Source organism: Chelonia mydas, chromosome 7 (genome assembly GCF_015237465.2).
Source record: "Chelonia mydas isolate rCheMyd1 chromosome 7, rCheMyd1.pri.v2, whole genome shotgun sequence".
Taxonomy (NCBI): Eukaryota; Metazoa; Chordata; order Testudines; family Cheloniidae; genus Chelonia; species Chelonia mydas.
In genome coordinates, this window is record NC_057853.1 from 18,028,755 (window position 1) to 18,043,583 (window position 14,829).

Here is a 14,829-nt window from a genome sequence, read left to right on the forward strand (position 1 = left end):
CTGCAGTAACCATGCATCTTCAGTGTATTTAAAAAAAAAAAAAAGGGATTGTGGGATGACAACATCCCCTTTCAATGATGTGACACACTTGCAACATAATCAGTGGGGGGCAGGGGAGGGTGATGAACAGAAGGCAGGGGCTCAGATCATATGGTGATGGGCAAGAGCAGATCGATATCAGAGACGGGAAGGGATTCATGTTACAGGATTACAAACATGCTGTTAAAATTCAGGAATATGGTGACTCTTTGGACTCACTGATCACGGGCATAATGGAAGAGGTGAGGGTTTGGGCTGGGTGGTGGTTCCGCACAGCGAAGCAGTGAGGGCGTTCCACACTGGAGGGATGCCAAACATCTCGGGTGGGGGAGTTCATCTGTTTAGTTGGGGTTTTTTTTAACAAATAAGGTCTGAAACATGGTATAATGAGATGTATTTGTTCCAAACCCCTTCATCACTTGTGTCCAAGTGAATCCTGCTAATCCCTAGCAGATGCATTCACACCCATCCCACAGAGAACAAAACACAGCAACTTATAAATGCCGCTGCTATCTAGCTGCATTTTTCACATTACTTTCATGCTTGCAGGGTTTTTCCTTTTCTCAGTTTACAGAGGAGCGGGTAGATTTTGGCAGCACAAAAGGTTTCTGGCAATGCCTTTTTAAAACACATTCTGCCCCCACCCAGATTTGCCCTCTGTTGCTTCCACTGCTTCCTAGACAAGATTTTCCATCCCTTGCTCTGCTTCAGCACCAACCAAATGTGTAGACTTTAATTACGTGTGTATTTTAGAAATGAAATTCCCCCGTGGTGTGGGGAATGCCCCCAGGGCTTTATTTACAACACTTCTACAAATCCTGTCTCATATCCTTCCTGCTTCAGAAACTGAAATGACACCATCAAGTAGGCTGCCAATCCACTTCGGGACTCTGTTTTTCACATTTATAAACTTGAAAACCAAAATACAGATGTTTTCTGCTTTCACTGCACCTAGAATGTTAGCAATGGGCCACTCCAAATTAACCAAGACTTTTATTTCCATGTATTTTTTTTAAAAATCCTTATTCAAATAAAATCCATAAATGTAGATGTGAATAACACCACCACTGTACAGACCTGTACATCCATGTTGCACCTCTCAATTACTGCACTCCTCATTCGCCCCTGTATCACCCAAACCAGGTTTCAGACACCATGGTGATGAGCGCAATACAGAGGTCTATACAGTTGGATGAAAAAATTTCTCAGAACGTCTCTGACCCTGCGAAGTTCTGAGTAGCCCCAGCTCCCTCTGTGTTCAGGAGGAGCTGAGGGCATTCCCATTCCAGCAGGAGGCACTAAGCATCTCACAGAATCAGGACCTTGGTGTAATTTCTTTGCATTGTGAATCCACAGTCGTTAAACTGATTTTATAGAAATATTATTTTGCTAACATAACTCATGCCATTCAACACTGAACGCTGTGGGTCTAATATTTTTCTTGTTTCTCATTTCAGGGATTCTGTCCAATGTTAGGAGACAGGAAGGTAGAAGGGCAGTTGGGTCCCCTGGATGGCTGCAATAGCATTTTATATCTTTATGTTTAACTAGCACTTTTCATTCTGAGGCATCCCAAATTTTACATGCTATAATCTAAACTAATATCCAGGTATCACTTAATCCACCACACAAATGCAGCCAACTCTGGGGAGAAACACAGTAATGGCCTAGCAGCACACAGCAACAACTGCATAACTGAAGAATACTGCATACAGTTGAAAGTACATAGGGAATTGAGATTGGAAGCATATAAATGCCAAATATGGAAATTTCACCAGGATCCCAAGGTTAACCGTTGTAAAAAATGCCATCTCATCTTTAACGAGCTCAAACGGTCAGGAAAGACAGCATGCCTAGCAGCAGAGCACTCCCAGACATCATGCAGCGTTTTCGCTTCAGTACCAATTTAGCGGGCAGAGTGCAACCTGCAGAGTCACTAACACCATGTGCTGGGGTATCTTTTGTAGGTGATTGCAGGAAATCCCCCATTCAGCTAGTGATCCCATGCAATCCTGCTTAGCTTGTAGAAATGAACAGGATCACATCTGCCCTTCCTTTATTTCACTTTGGGTGGATCAATGTCTGTATGAGAATCAGTCAAAATATTTCTCAAATGAGGCAGTACACTACAAAAGTAACCACTTCAGTGCCACATAATGAAGGCCTCTGTTTCCACTCCAGCACTGGCAGGGCCTTAGAAAACTTAGGGAGGACAGTCCATTGTAAATGTAAAGTTTCATGGGTATTTTTCCTTGGCATTCTTTGCTCCCTGATGCTGAAATCCCAGTATCAATTTTTTTTTTTATTTTGCCAGGCAAGGAGATGGAGATTTTAATCATGATATAGCCTCCCAGCTCCCACAATATGAATATAACATTTCACAGGAGAGGGCATTTCTTAGGGAGATGCTGATTTATTTTTGGTCACAAACAAAGTCAAATCCTCACTTAAAAATCCAGAGGTTGGATGTTACTGCACATGTGCATCCACTACTTCCTGTTTCTTTTGTAATTACATCCAGATTCTCTCTGTGGACTCTTTTTTGGCCTTAGAACATTCGTTATATTTTGAAGACAGGTTTAAAATAAAGTATAGACCCCCAAAACACTAAGCAGTCACTTTTAGAGTTCCTCAGACGACTCAATATATTTTTGTGCATGCAGTTAGTATGAGCAACATCTCCTGGGTCTGTTGGTTGGATGGCTTTAACCAAGGAAGCCCACATCAGACAGAAGACCTGTAATTACAGCTGCGTGGGTAACCTACACACATCCAAAAAGTTTAAGTTTAGATTACTAAAAATTAGTCTTTAGTATGCAGGGTGCAGCTGAGAAGACAGCCAATTAACAGGCTGCAATTTAACTCTGAATGATATTTCAGATAAGAATAAAATACAATTTTCAAAAGTGACTAGGAATTTGGTGTGCCTTGCTTTTTGAGTGCCTAAACTGGGATACCTTAAAGAAGTTGGATTTTCAGAAGCAGCTAAGTATGCCTTGCTTTCTGAAAATCAGGCTCCTTTAGGGTGTTTCAAACTGGGCCCCCAAACTGAGGCAGTGAAAATCTCCAGCTATTCATAGCAGTAGCCTTCAGTTAACGTAGAGTTAACAAAGATTTGTTTCACTCACAGCTCAACCCAGACACCCAGTATTTCGACTATTTAGCCTTTCCCACACCAGCGAAAGGCCTAACCCAAAATTCAAGCTCCAAATACTCTGAGTTTGAAGGAGTTCAGATGGAGATCTGACCTGCATAGCTGACCTCTAATCTTTTGCAGCTGCCAAGCCAAAACCCCTGAACTAAACCCCTCCCAAACTAAATGGAGAAGGGTGGTCTTGTGGTTAAGACACTGAAACAAGACTCTAAATTCCTGGATTCAGTTCTTGCTTCTGCCTCCGACTTCCTGCGTGACTGCGGGCAAGTCAGCGAGGCCATAATTTTCAAACCTGGGTACCTAAAATTAGGCTCTTGAATCCAGCTAAATATAAGTGGCCTGATTTTCAGAAGTGCTGCTTACCCACAAATTCCACTGAAGAAAATGGAGCTGCAGGTGTGCAGCACATTTAAAAATTGGCTCAGTTAGAAGCACTTCATTTGCACTTTCTAGACTCTAGAGGTTGCTGGGAACGAGAGCAGTCCTATTATAATACAAGTCAAAACAGCCCTTGGGATTGCTCTACTTTGAACTGTGCTGTCTTGCCCCCTAAATGTCTAATAGGCCCCTTGTCCTCCATCACCCACAAACTCACCCCAGAGTGGGTAGCTTAGTGCTGCTTACCAGCTCTACACTGCATGGAAAGCCCTGCTGTTCTCAGTGGTTGGGGTAAAGGGGCCAGGATCTCAAAGACAACAGCTCACTAGTTCACACTGTTGGCTCCTTTCCCAAATGCAGCTAGGCAAGAAGCCAAAGGACACTCAAATCTCTTCAGAGTTTGCCCCCTCTCTTCTAAACAAGAGAAAAATTACACCAAATCTATTTATGAGGAGACAAAGTCAAAATGTCAGGCAGCGCGTTCCAATTCGCCGGCACCATCTGCAAAAATCCAACCTTTAATTTAGCTGCCTGATTTATGCCTTCCATTCCTATTAGAAAGCAGTTACTTGGAGCAAGCGAGAGAAAGCTAAAGATGGGTTCAGTTTAGGAGCCCTTATTAAAATCACTGCTGCTGCAAGGGGAAAAAGAAAAAAGAAAAAAAAAGCACAGCAAGATACAGTGCCGCCCCCTTGACAACACAGAGAGTGAGCATTAAAAAAAAAAAGGCAGTTCCTTATTTGCAGACACCACATCGTCATTAGGTTTCCATCCAGAATATTGCAGTACACAACATAACCAAATTCACTTCACTGTCACGGCAAGTAATTAAATCCCAGCTCAGGGAATAACATAGCACTAATTATTTCAAGCACAGCAATGTGTGTGTCTGTTATATTTTTTCCCTATGTTCTATCCTAATAAAACAAACTAAGAGAAGCTGGGGAGGGAGAACAGAACCCCTTCTGGGGGTCTGCACCTGTAGTGGTTCCCCCTCATAAGACAGCAACCACCACAGGCATCTACCAAAACAATGTGCTGAGGTTGAAGAGGGGACACCGATTTGTACGGACAGGAGATCAAATTGGATCATCTTCAATAACCATTCTTAGGAAGGAAATAAACTCAGAGACTATCAGTAATACTAACAATGGCCCAGACCATCTCCTATGTGGAACATGAGTGAGAAGAAGCCTGGGAACATTCCTTTAGCAGAGACTCCTCTCTCTTTTTACCTCAAAGGTGGGGTTCGCCTCCTTCATGGAGTAGGCCGGGAGTTCATCTCTGCAAATACAGATAAGCTAGAGGACAGGGATGGCTGAACAGGGGGCCCGTGCATATACAGTGCTTCAGGACACCTTCCCACACACACATGGCTCAACCCCTTTAGGGAGGGCCACCCACACACACACACACACACACACACACACGGTTCAACCCCTTTAGGGAGGGCCACAGTGCACAGGGAGGACACTTTAATGATCATCTCACTCTGGACTACGTCGGAGGGATGAGAAAAACACACACTCCATGCATGAAGCCCAACCTCCCCAAGAAAGATTCCAGTGGATCCGGGAAAGGAGGGATGATGCCACGGAGACTGCATACTTCCCAGACAGGGACTCATTTAGTTTATAGCTTGTCTCCAGGCCAAGTGGATGATTTGGCCTGATGACTCTTACCAAACGAGAGTATTCTATACATTAATAAATTGATTCTTGCATCCCATATATGAGGTAAATATAGTTGTCTTCATATGCGTGGCAGGGAAGCGGATGCAGAGAGGTTAACAGACCTCCCCTGGTCACTGATGGTCATTCTCAGAGTCAGGATTAGAACTCTGGAGTGCCTGGCTCCTCTACACTTAAACCACATGATGATGCCCATACCTCCCAAAGATGATGATTAAAAATAAACAAAACAGATCAGAGTTCTTCAAACCCTGGCCCGTTTCTAGAACGAGGCACAGCCATCCATTCTGAAGGTGCGGAAATGTTCAGCTAACATTTTCCCTCCACCCCTTATTATTTTCCCATTTTCACTGCATGCCCCTCCAGCTTTCATCATGGACCAGATGCACTGAAATACAGAGATAAGGGGCTTTCTCATGGTATTTGCAGCTTCAGTCAAAGGAGGAAGTACCAGAAACCTGATAAAGAATCCAGCTCAGGTTTGCAGCTCCTAAAGGTTCAGATGAAGACATTTTGGGGACTGCAGAATAGCTTCCCAATGACAATGATTGACAATGAACTAGAAATTATACTGCAGGGCACAAACCTTTATGAGGCAGGGGATGGACTGGATGATCCAAAAGGTTTTTTCCCCATCTCTAATTCCTACCACTTTATGACCTGAACCAAAACCTTTTGAAAACCACCCATCAATAAAAACTGAATTTATACAGTCAGATCCCAAAGTCATGTACAAGCTGAAATGTAGCCACCTCTGAGCAGGAAAACAGCAGCCTCTGAGCTTTTAAAAGGAGCACTGGACACAAAAGAGTTCCTTTTTTTGGTTTGGTTTTAATCTGACATTGCCCATGCTTGCAAATGCTTTTTTTTTTTAATGGGGAAATATTTTGGTTGCCAGAGAGAAGTAGAACCAGTGGCACAAGTAATAGAAAAAAATAAAATAAAAAAACGTCGTGTCTCACCCTGGAGACCCAAAAATGGAGATACCCATAATCAGAGGCCACTTTTGAAACGGCTCGCCCATATGTCCGAAATGCCCTTGTCACAGTCCTTGTAGTGGCGCTGGGATATTTGTATTGTAAGTATTCATGTTTCTGTTTGGACCTGAATACACAATCCCAGTGTTCAGCACCAGAGCTGGCTGGAAAACAAAATATTCCCGATATGAAAAATTTCAACTTTTGGGGGAGGGAAATTATTCTGAATTGGGAGGTGGAGTCAAAAAATTTTGCAGGAGACAAATTCTGAAAAATTCTATTGGGGAAAACCAAAATGGAATTTTTCATCTGGATCCCCAGGTTACCAGGGGAATCAAGGACTCAGCTGTTGGGGGAGTCAAGCAGCCTGGGGCTGCTGAGGAAGTGGAATCCCTGAGATCCCTGATTCTGAAGCAGCGAGCCATGGAGCTATGGACCCTCAAAACCCTGGACTGCCACAGAGCTGTGATCTCGGGATCCAGGGATCACAGGTTCTTGGTTTCTCATCAGATTGCCAGGCAGGTTGCCAAGGACGCAAGCAGATGAGCTGTCAGGAAATCAGGCAGAACTTGCCTGGTTTTCATCTGAATATCAGGAACATGTTGATTTCAACAAACCAGTATTTTCCAATGGAAAAATTTTCCTTTGTGAAATTTTCGACCGGCTCTATACAGCACGCAGTGTGCCAAACCATAAGCCATTCTAGTGAAATTTATGTGTGTGTTTTGGAGGACTGATGGATTTTACCTAACAAGGAAACACATCCACCAGAGGACAATTGCCCTTTGTCATTGTAACTTTAACAGACGAGTGCAATAAGAAAAGCGATATCATTACTGGGTCTTTTTATAAAATCCCAAGACACATTTAATATCCCTTTGGGCTTTTCCTTCACCATAAAAGTCATCAGTATAACACTACCAAGCCTTAAAGTAACTAATGAAAGGCCTCGAGGTTGGGTTTTAAGATTGCAGTAAACTACTGTGAAGATTATAACAAGTGCCATGGCTTTAGATTACTAGGCCCATAGAAGGACAGCAAAGTGGTCATGGATATGAGAGAGTCACTTGATATTGAGTCATTCCTGCCCCTGAATCAACTCAAATAGGTAGCTAAGAGGCACTGTAACTGGCAGTCAGGATTATAGCAGTAGGTTCCACACCAGATTCTAATGCATTGCCGAGTGAAGGAGGGTGCATAATTCACTTAATTGCTGCGATAAAATCCAAACACAGGGGGGTGGATAATAGCTGGGTGAAACCTGTGCCACATACTACAGAGATCAATGGTGCTGATTAGACCTTCTCGCACATCCAACGTGTTGGGATTATAACCCTTTCCTTTGCAAAGAGAACCCATGGCAGCCATTTTACACCATCACAAATGATTGTGCCACACTGAGTACTGATGCAAGTGTCACAATATAATGATGCAATGTCATTTGAAGCCAATGAACATGAGGTGGCAGCAGGGAGAAATAATTATGGTGCTTCCACCACAACATAGCTCACAACAGGCTCTATTTACAGATGAAAGAGTAATTCTCTCTACCTGGTATTGCTCCAAGGAAACTGACACTCCACTAAAATACTCCATTATCCTACAGTAATGGCCCAAAGTACTATATTACAGCGGATGCCTATTGCAAAGGTTGCCGAACACTTTCCATGTTAACCCCCTCTTTTCAATGGCGAATAACTCTGTCAAACTTTAACCATTTGGGCTCAAATTTGCCATGATTGAGGTCTGCCTCAAGTTGAATTTTTCTGGAAAGCTTGAGCAAAAAGGCTGTGCCTATTTCCAAAAGGTTAGTGAAAAATAATAATTAGCACCATGGTATGTGACATATTTTACAGGCATGTAAGAAGACTGAGGATTACCCCCAAAAGCTTATCTAAGTAGACAATATACAAACTGGGGGCAGGAAGGATGCAATTCTTTTTACTTACCTACACACACACCCTATTTGCATTTTGTGTGCTGTATTCCCACTCCCCCCCCCCCCTCCTTTAGCTCCTATCCCTCCTCATCAACACTTCAATTTTGGTCTCTCTAACCTTTAACCATTTCCTTTTTGAAGTCGGTTGGTTTTCTTTAAGCCTTTCCTCATTTCCTTTTTTTCTTTTGTTTTAAATTTTTTTTACTCTTTTCCAATTTTCCTTTCTTCTTGCAAGCTATAGTGCCAGGCCATTACTGTAGAATGCTACTGGGATTTTTGCTTATTGGGGCCACTGTAGTAATAACAATGGCCTTCCAAGAAATATGACTTCTCTGTAGCATGATAAAAGGATTTTGATAAATAATTTCTGCTGCTTCCCTAAAACAAGAGAGACTATTCTCCTATTTGGACATGTTGAGCCAAACTGTCAGCTGGTATAAACTGATAGACCTTGTTTATGTACAATTGCTGTAGTTCCACTGAATTCAATGGAGATATGTCGACTTCCACCAACTTAAAATCTGGCCCTATTGGTTTGCCCTGGCTCTCACTAAAACACCCAGTGACAAGGGGGTGCAGAGCCCAGCTGCAGAAAAGCTCATTATTTTCTGCCTTATCAAAAGCCAAGATGCTTGGAATCATCCTTGTCCCTGGAGCTCCAAACAGATTTATACAACCAACACTATAACTCAGCTCCCTGAGGAGAGCAGCTTGCATCTGGGTTTTTTTTCCCGGATTCATAATTCCCGGTAAGGAGAAAAAGAAACAAAACGCACCACACACACATGCAAGAAGAAAGGGGGATCAAGGTTTGGGAAAGGGAATGATTTCAAAGTAGTTTTTCCTCATTGTTCAAGGCTAACAAAGCCGCCAGTGCTTTCAGTCAAAGAGGGAGTGTTCCAGGAGGAGGGAATGGGAGAGAGACATGCCTAACAGAATTGCACAGTCTCCTAACGTTACCAAGGACTAGGCTGATGGTTACTGTATGGGAATACACTGAGAGGCCATCTTCGAGAATCAAAGAGTCAACTCCACTCTCAGTCCTAGAGAAACTATGGATCCTCACTGGGTTCAAATTATCCATCTCCATGACAACATCATGGCCACCAAGAAAGGTTAGAATGAAACTGGCTCCACTGCAGAGCAGGAGAACAAATGTGTCATAAATGTAAGAAACCAAGATATTAAACTTCTCCAGGAGACTCCAGAGTTCAGAGATGTGCAGTGAAACCAGAAACCATCTTTGGAGGAAATGACAACAAGAAGCATCATTGGATCATAGTAGGGAGAGATGAAAGAGGCTTCAAAGAGTGGGTCCAATGAAAGGGCAGGATTGGATATTAACACTGATTCTGCACCTCCCCACCCCCATGAGCCTTTATGAAATCATTTTTATTAGGAAAAGACAAAGCGGTTCAGACAAAAGTAAAAATTAACCCAAATCTTAGCCCCAAATTCAGAATCCAAACCTTACCTGAGGTTCCAAAAGTGTAAGTGTAAACTTCCCTTTTCCCATGTGACAGTTCATTTGAGGGAGTCAAACTGAGCCCTTTATTGGCTCTCTTAAATCCTGCCTACTCCAACACTTTTAAACACCAGCACAGTCTCTCCAAAGTTCCCATTTCCCTCAGGCTCAGGTAAGCCAGTGGGCTGCCCCTTGGGCTAGCCATACAGAAACCTATCTACCATTGGAAGGGTAAAGATCTTCAGTGGAGAACAACAAAATACAAAGCTACAGTTTACTGGCTGATGATCCTGATGGGAGCGAAACTGAAGTCAGTAGGAGGTGAAGGAACTCAGCACCTCTCAGGACCTTTGTTGGCAAACTACCACTGTGCTGATCAAATGCAACTCAATTATGCAGGTCCTGATAGCTCACCAATTATACATCCCTCTCTTTACTGCAATAGTTTATATTTACATAATGAGAGCTCAATATACATTTGTAATGGGAGAAGTCACAAAACCTTCCAGTTCCTCTATGCACCCAGTGTGTCACAATCCATTAATAAATCCTGGACTGGGGGGATTCAAAGTGACATCTTGGAAACAAATGTTACCATAATTTATCATCAAAGAGCAATCTACAGCAAAACTAAACAGCTGAAGAACAATTAGGGATGCCTTTAACCCTTCTGGTGCTGGCCTATTTGCATGTCACTCATCTATTAATATAGCCTATGACATGTTCTCCCCAGGATAAGGACTGGAAGTGCCATCAGTTGAGATATTCAAAACCACACTGGACAAAACATGGGAAAATACATTTTAGGGAACAATCGTGTTGGCTGCAAGGCTAGATTGGATGATCTAATAGGTATTTTCCATTTCTCATTTCTGGGATACTCCAATTCATCTGTGCCTAAACTACCTCATCAAAACACTGACAAAAATGAAAACCCACAACAACTCAGTTCTAAAGCTTCTGTCTGAAACGGTACACAGGGGGTTAAAGCATAACGCTTATCCTCTAAAGGGTCAGCCTCCTGATATACGTTAATGGTAAATGATGACACAAAATAAGCCTTTTCAGTGATTTAGTTGGCCATTATTTCTAGCGACATGTGAGTCCTATTGTGATTTAAACCTCCAGGGACAAATACAAGTGAAATCACACAACCCCACAACTCAATTGTGCAGCTTCCTTCTGATTAAAAGCAGGTGCTGACTTTGACAGGCTGCAGATGGAGTCAATGCTACTTTTTTTCTGTCGGCAAAAGGATCAGAGAGTGGGGAAAGGAGAGACAGAGAGGAACAATTTAAACACACAGTAAGTACTTGTACCATTAAGTTTAAAAAAAGGCAAAGAAATGTAACATTGTCTAGTCAACAAAATATTTTATCACCTTGGCCTGGTATGAGATTGAAATATTTCAAACACAAGGCCCTTGTCTAGTCACCATTCAAGCACAGACATGTGCTACTGTGATTTAAAATGAGATATGCCATCCAAAGATGCACACTGGAACCAACTGGGTAGAAGGGAAATTTTTACAAGTAAAATGTAAATAGCTTCTTTTGAGTCCTACTTAACTCTGAATTGGGCAAAAAACAGACCCTTGAATCCAAACCCCTTCAAACGTCAAGGCAGTTACGGAGCAGAGAAAGGAGAAGGCTGTTCAATTTCAGGCCACCAGAATCAAACTTGCCCTTATAGTTTCAGTTCCAAGTCGGATCCAAAAATCAGAAGTGTTACAGTTTAGACCCAGATATGGCTGAAATATCATAAGAATGGCCAATTTTCAGGAGATTTTGGTCCATGGCAGCAGAATTTTAATAGTAATTGCTCATCCTACCAGATTCCCACCATTTAGGATGTCAGAAAGCTCACAAGACCATCTGATCCCATGAGATTACTGTTGGGCTGGAATCTCACAAGGCCAGTTTGACATTTTGGAAATGTCAAATCCAAATATTTGAACCTGAATCCTAACCTTGACACTATAACTAGCCTGAAACCTCAAACCCAGCCGAAACCAAATCGAGATTGGAGCAATGTCAATGCAGTCCAATTCTGTTAAAGCGAGAGGAGACTTTATGGGCAAGGAACTGATCCTATTCACTCACATGCAATTTGCCAGCCACACAGAATGGAAAATAAAATACTACACTTGTGCTCCAATTATAAGCTCTTCGGAAGGCCATCAGACAGGTCCAGTGTGCTTGCATTTGTATCTGTGATTGGTTCCATGGATGCTCTGAAGAAAATTTTGGCCAGGAATTTAGAAAGAGAACTGGGGAGTCTCAATTCCCAGATTCCTCCATTTCTCAGAGATACTTTCCAGAAACAAGAGGTGTAGCCCTGATCTCTCAAGTCAGTGGCAGAACTTCCATTTACTTCAATAGGGCTGGAATTTCACTGCAGGTTTCTTTAGCTCCTGCAAAAGCAAGATTTTTTACATTTCCCACATCCACACTATTTCTAATATGCTTTAAGAGCTTTGCATTTTTCATCTAAGGATTTCAGATTGCTTTACCATAGTGACTATTACTATCCCCACTTCATATCTGATCTCAAACCCAAAATCTAAAGCAGGTTCAAACTATCACTCTCCCATCTTCAACGGATCTCTAGTTTGTGCACAATCTCATAGGAAGTTAGTTTTTCACAGAGCAATGCAAGGATGGCTCCTTAATAAAAACTGCCCATTGCTTTGCTTACCTTCTTAAAGAGCCTGATGACGTCTTCGCTGATCTGCGAGAGGCGGACAATGACATTGTTCATGAAGATGTCATTCAGGGTAGCATGATCTCTGCTCTCTCGCCGAGTCTGGGTCAAAACTAGATACCAGCAATTCACCGGGGAAAGGAGGTGCTGATCCTTCCTGGGGAAACATGAATAATTCAAAGAGGGGTTTAATTCACAAGTGGATACTATCAATGATACTGATACAGTCATCTTCCGCTGAGTAAATCTGCTACTATCCCTTCCGCCTAACAAAATAGGTCTGAACTCAGCCTTGTAACCTTCACTAAAACCAGTGCAGCGTTTGATTAACTACTTGATTGCCACTCATAGCATGTGTTCTGCATTCAAGCTGTTCCTGCTGTGCACAGCTGATTAGAATGAAATGTGACGTCTCATAACAAATACCCATAAAAGTGTTATTTCGTTGGATGCATTTATTATACCCAAAGCTAAATGAATGTGAAACCTCACATGTGCAGATCTATGGATGGGATGGCTGGTCATCACATCTCGTGTTACCAACATCCCTAATCTCCTCAGGTCTGTGGTTGCATTGGAACACAAACTGCAACAGTGCAAAGCAGAAAGTTCCCAAATCCTAGAAGCCAGATAAGGGCAGTTCCGGAGAACCACTGCTTTTCAAAGGAGAGAAAAATCAGAATGAACAGTAGAGTATGAGACCAAGTGTTTGCCACTAAGCAATCTCAGCGAGCATGAAGAGAGCTGTCGACCCCCAAGATGTGCATCTAAAAATCAAATGAAAAATACAAAATACAATGCTGGAATACCAGATTATATGCTTTTAAGAACACTATTGGCAGAGAGATAGACTTCAGTGGGGGCTCCCAATCTGTGGTATGTGAGCTTGATGTTCCATCCATTAATTGACTACACAACAAATGTTTAAGAGGGTGACACCAATAAAATTTGGGAGTTGCTGAACTTCTCCCTCTCTCAGCTGTTATTCTATTACACTATTCTATTATAATGTACACACTTTTAGAGGACTCAAACAGGTCCACCAGGTATGTTCCTAATTTGGCCAAGTGACAGGTCAGGGCAGCATCTGCGGATACAAAGGATCAGGGACGATCAGAGCTGGGAGGAGATCCCTGAAGGAACCCAGAGGAGGTTCCTGGGGAAAGGATGAAGGCAGGAGAGCAACACAGGGATTTGCCAACTGACCTCCCCAAGCCAGAGAGCCAAAGCCAGAGGGCTGAACACAGGAGAACAGGAGAGCGACTTCGAAGGTAAGAACTGGAGCTGAGGGCTGAAGTGGTTTGTTTGGACTTTTGTTAACCTGAAAGGGAACTGAACTTTGAGCATAACCCAGCTCGAGAGCTGAGCAACGTGAACCCCTGGGAGATACTGAAAACCCTGGGGAGGAGGAAATTGGGGCAGAAATTGCTTAGTGTGTTACACTCCCTCATCAGGGGTGTCCAGGGTAGGCACACTCCAGTGATGAGAACCTTTTGTTTTTGCAAGAAAATGTTTGTATTAGGGGCCACCTGTCATACTTTTGCATCACAGACCTTATTACTACTGTATGACCCCAATCTGGGATCAAGGCTCCACAGTGCTAGGCACTGTAAAAATAAACAAGAAAAAACTGCACGTTTAGAACTACGAGTGATGTTTGAAGTATTGTTTCAGAATCCAAGCCAGTGTTGCCAACTCTCATGATTTCATTGCAAGTCCCAGAATATTTAGCATTTTTCTTAAGGCCCCAGCTCCTGGATGCAGATGACTCAGAGAATCTCAGCTTTCATTAAAAATGTTCCAGCCATGATGGTTGTGGAGAAAAGCCTGAAAAGGTGTCTAAGGTACATTCAAAAGATGTTAACCACAAGACAGAAAGAGCACATTATTTTTTTAATCTCCTAATTTGAAAGCAAATCTCATATTTCTGGAAGGCCCGATTGATGACTTTTAAATGCTTGGCACTCACAATATTGCTAAGGACCAGTAAGGACTTCGGGGCTCGACCCCACATGTTTAAAAAAGGATAATGCAAGAAAGGAGCTGTTGACTTAAATTTCTTAATCAATGAAGGAACTCCAAGCCTAAATATAAACATGTATACACACACACACACACACACACACACACACACAGAGTTTTCAGTTAAGTATCTCCACAAGCTGAGCAACTCAGATTCTCAGATTCTTCACCCACAGCTTTGTCCTTATTTATTATCCTCCTACAGTTGCCTGAAGCCAGCGAAACAGAAGCATTTTCCATGGAATGGAGCTTTTCTGATCATTGACCCCAGAGACAAGGTTGTGCTTAGCTGAATAGGGACATCTTTACATATAATCTGTTTTATACAGCCAGTAGTTTCTTCCCTTTCCCCTCCTGGGAAAGAGACCGGGGTCCATCCCAGAGTTCAGACTGCGCATTCTGTCATTCTGTGCATTAGACTTACATCACTTTGTAATGCAGTAGTCCCCAAACTTTTCAGG

At 42.5% G+C, this 14,829-nt stretch overlaps 1 protein-coding gene across 3 annotated transcripts in view; it reads right to left on the reverse strand.

The window, feature by feature from the left end:
- Window positions 1–14,829, reverse strand: part of SRGAP3 (SLIT-ROBO Rho GTPase activating protein 3) — a 269,776-nt gene that overhangs the window by 74,803 nt on the left and 180,144 nt on the right. For all 3 annotated transcript variants that reach the window (XM_043551354.1, XM_037904515.2, XM_037904516.2), the window contains exon 3: window positions 12,341–12,503. In XM_043551354.1, coding sequence (XP_043407289.1) covers window positions 12,341–12,403 — 63 coding nt within the window. In that variant the 5' untranslated portion in view covers window positions 12,404–12,503. The remainder of the gene's footprint in view (window positions 1–12,340; window positions 12,504–14,829) is intronic.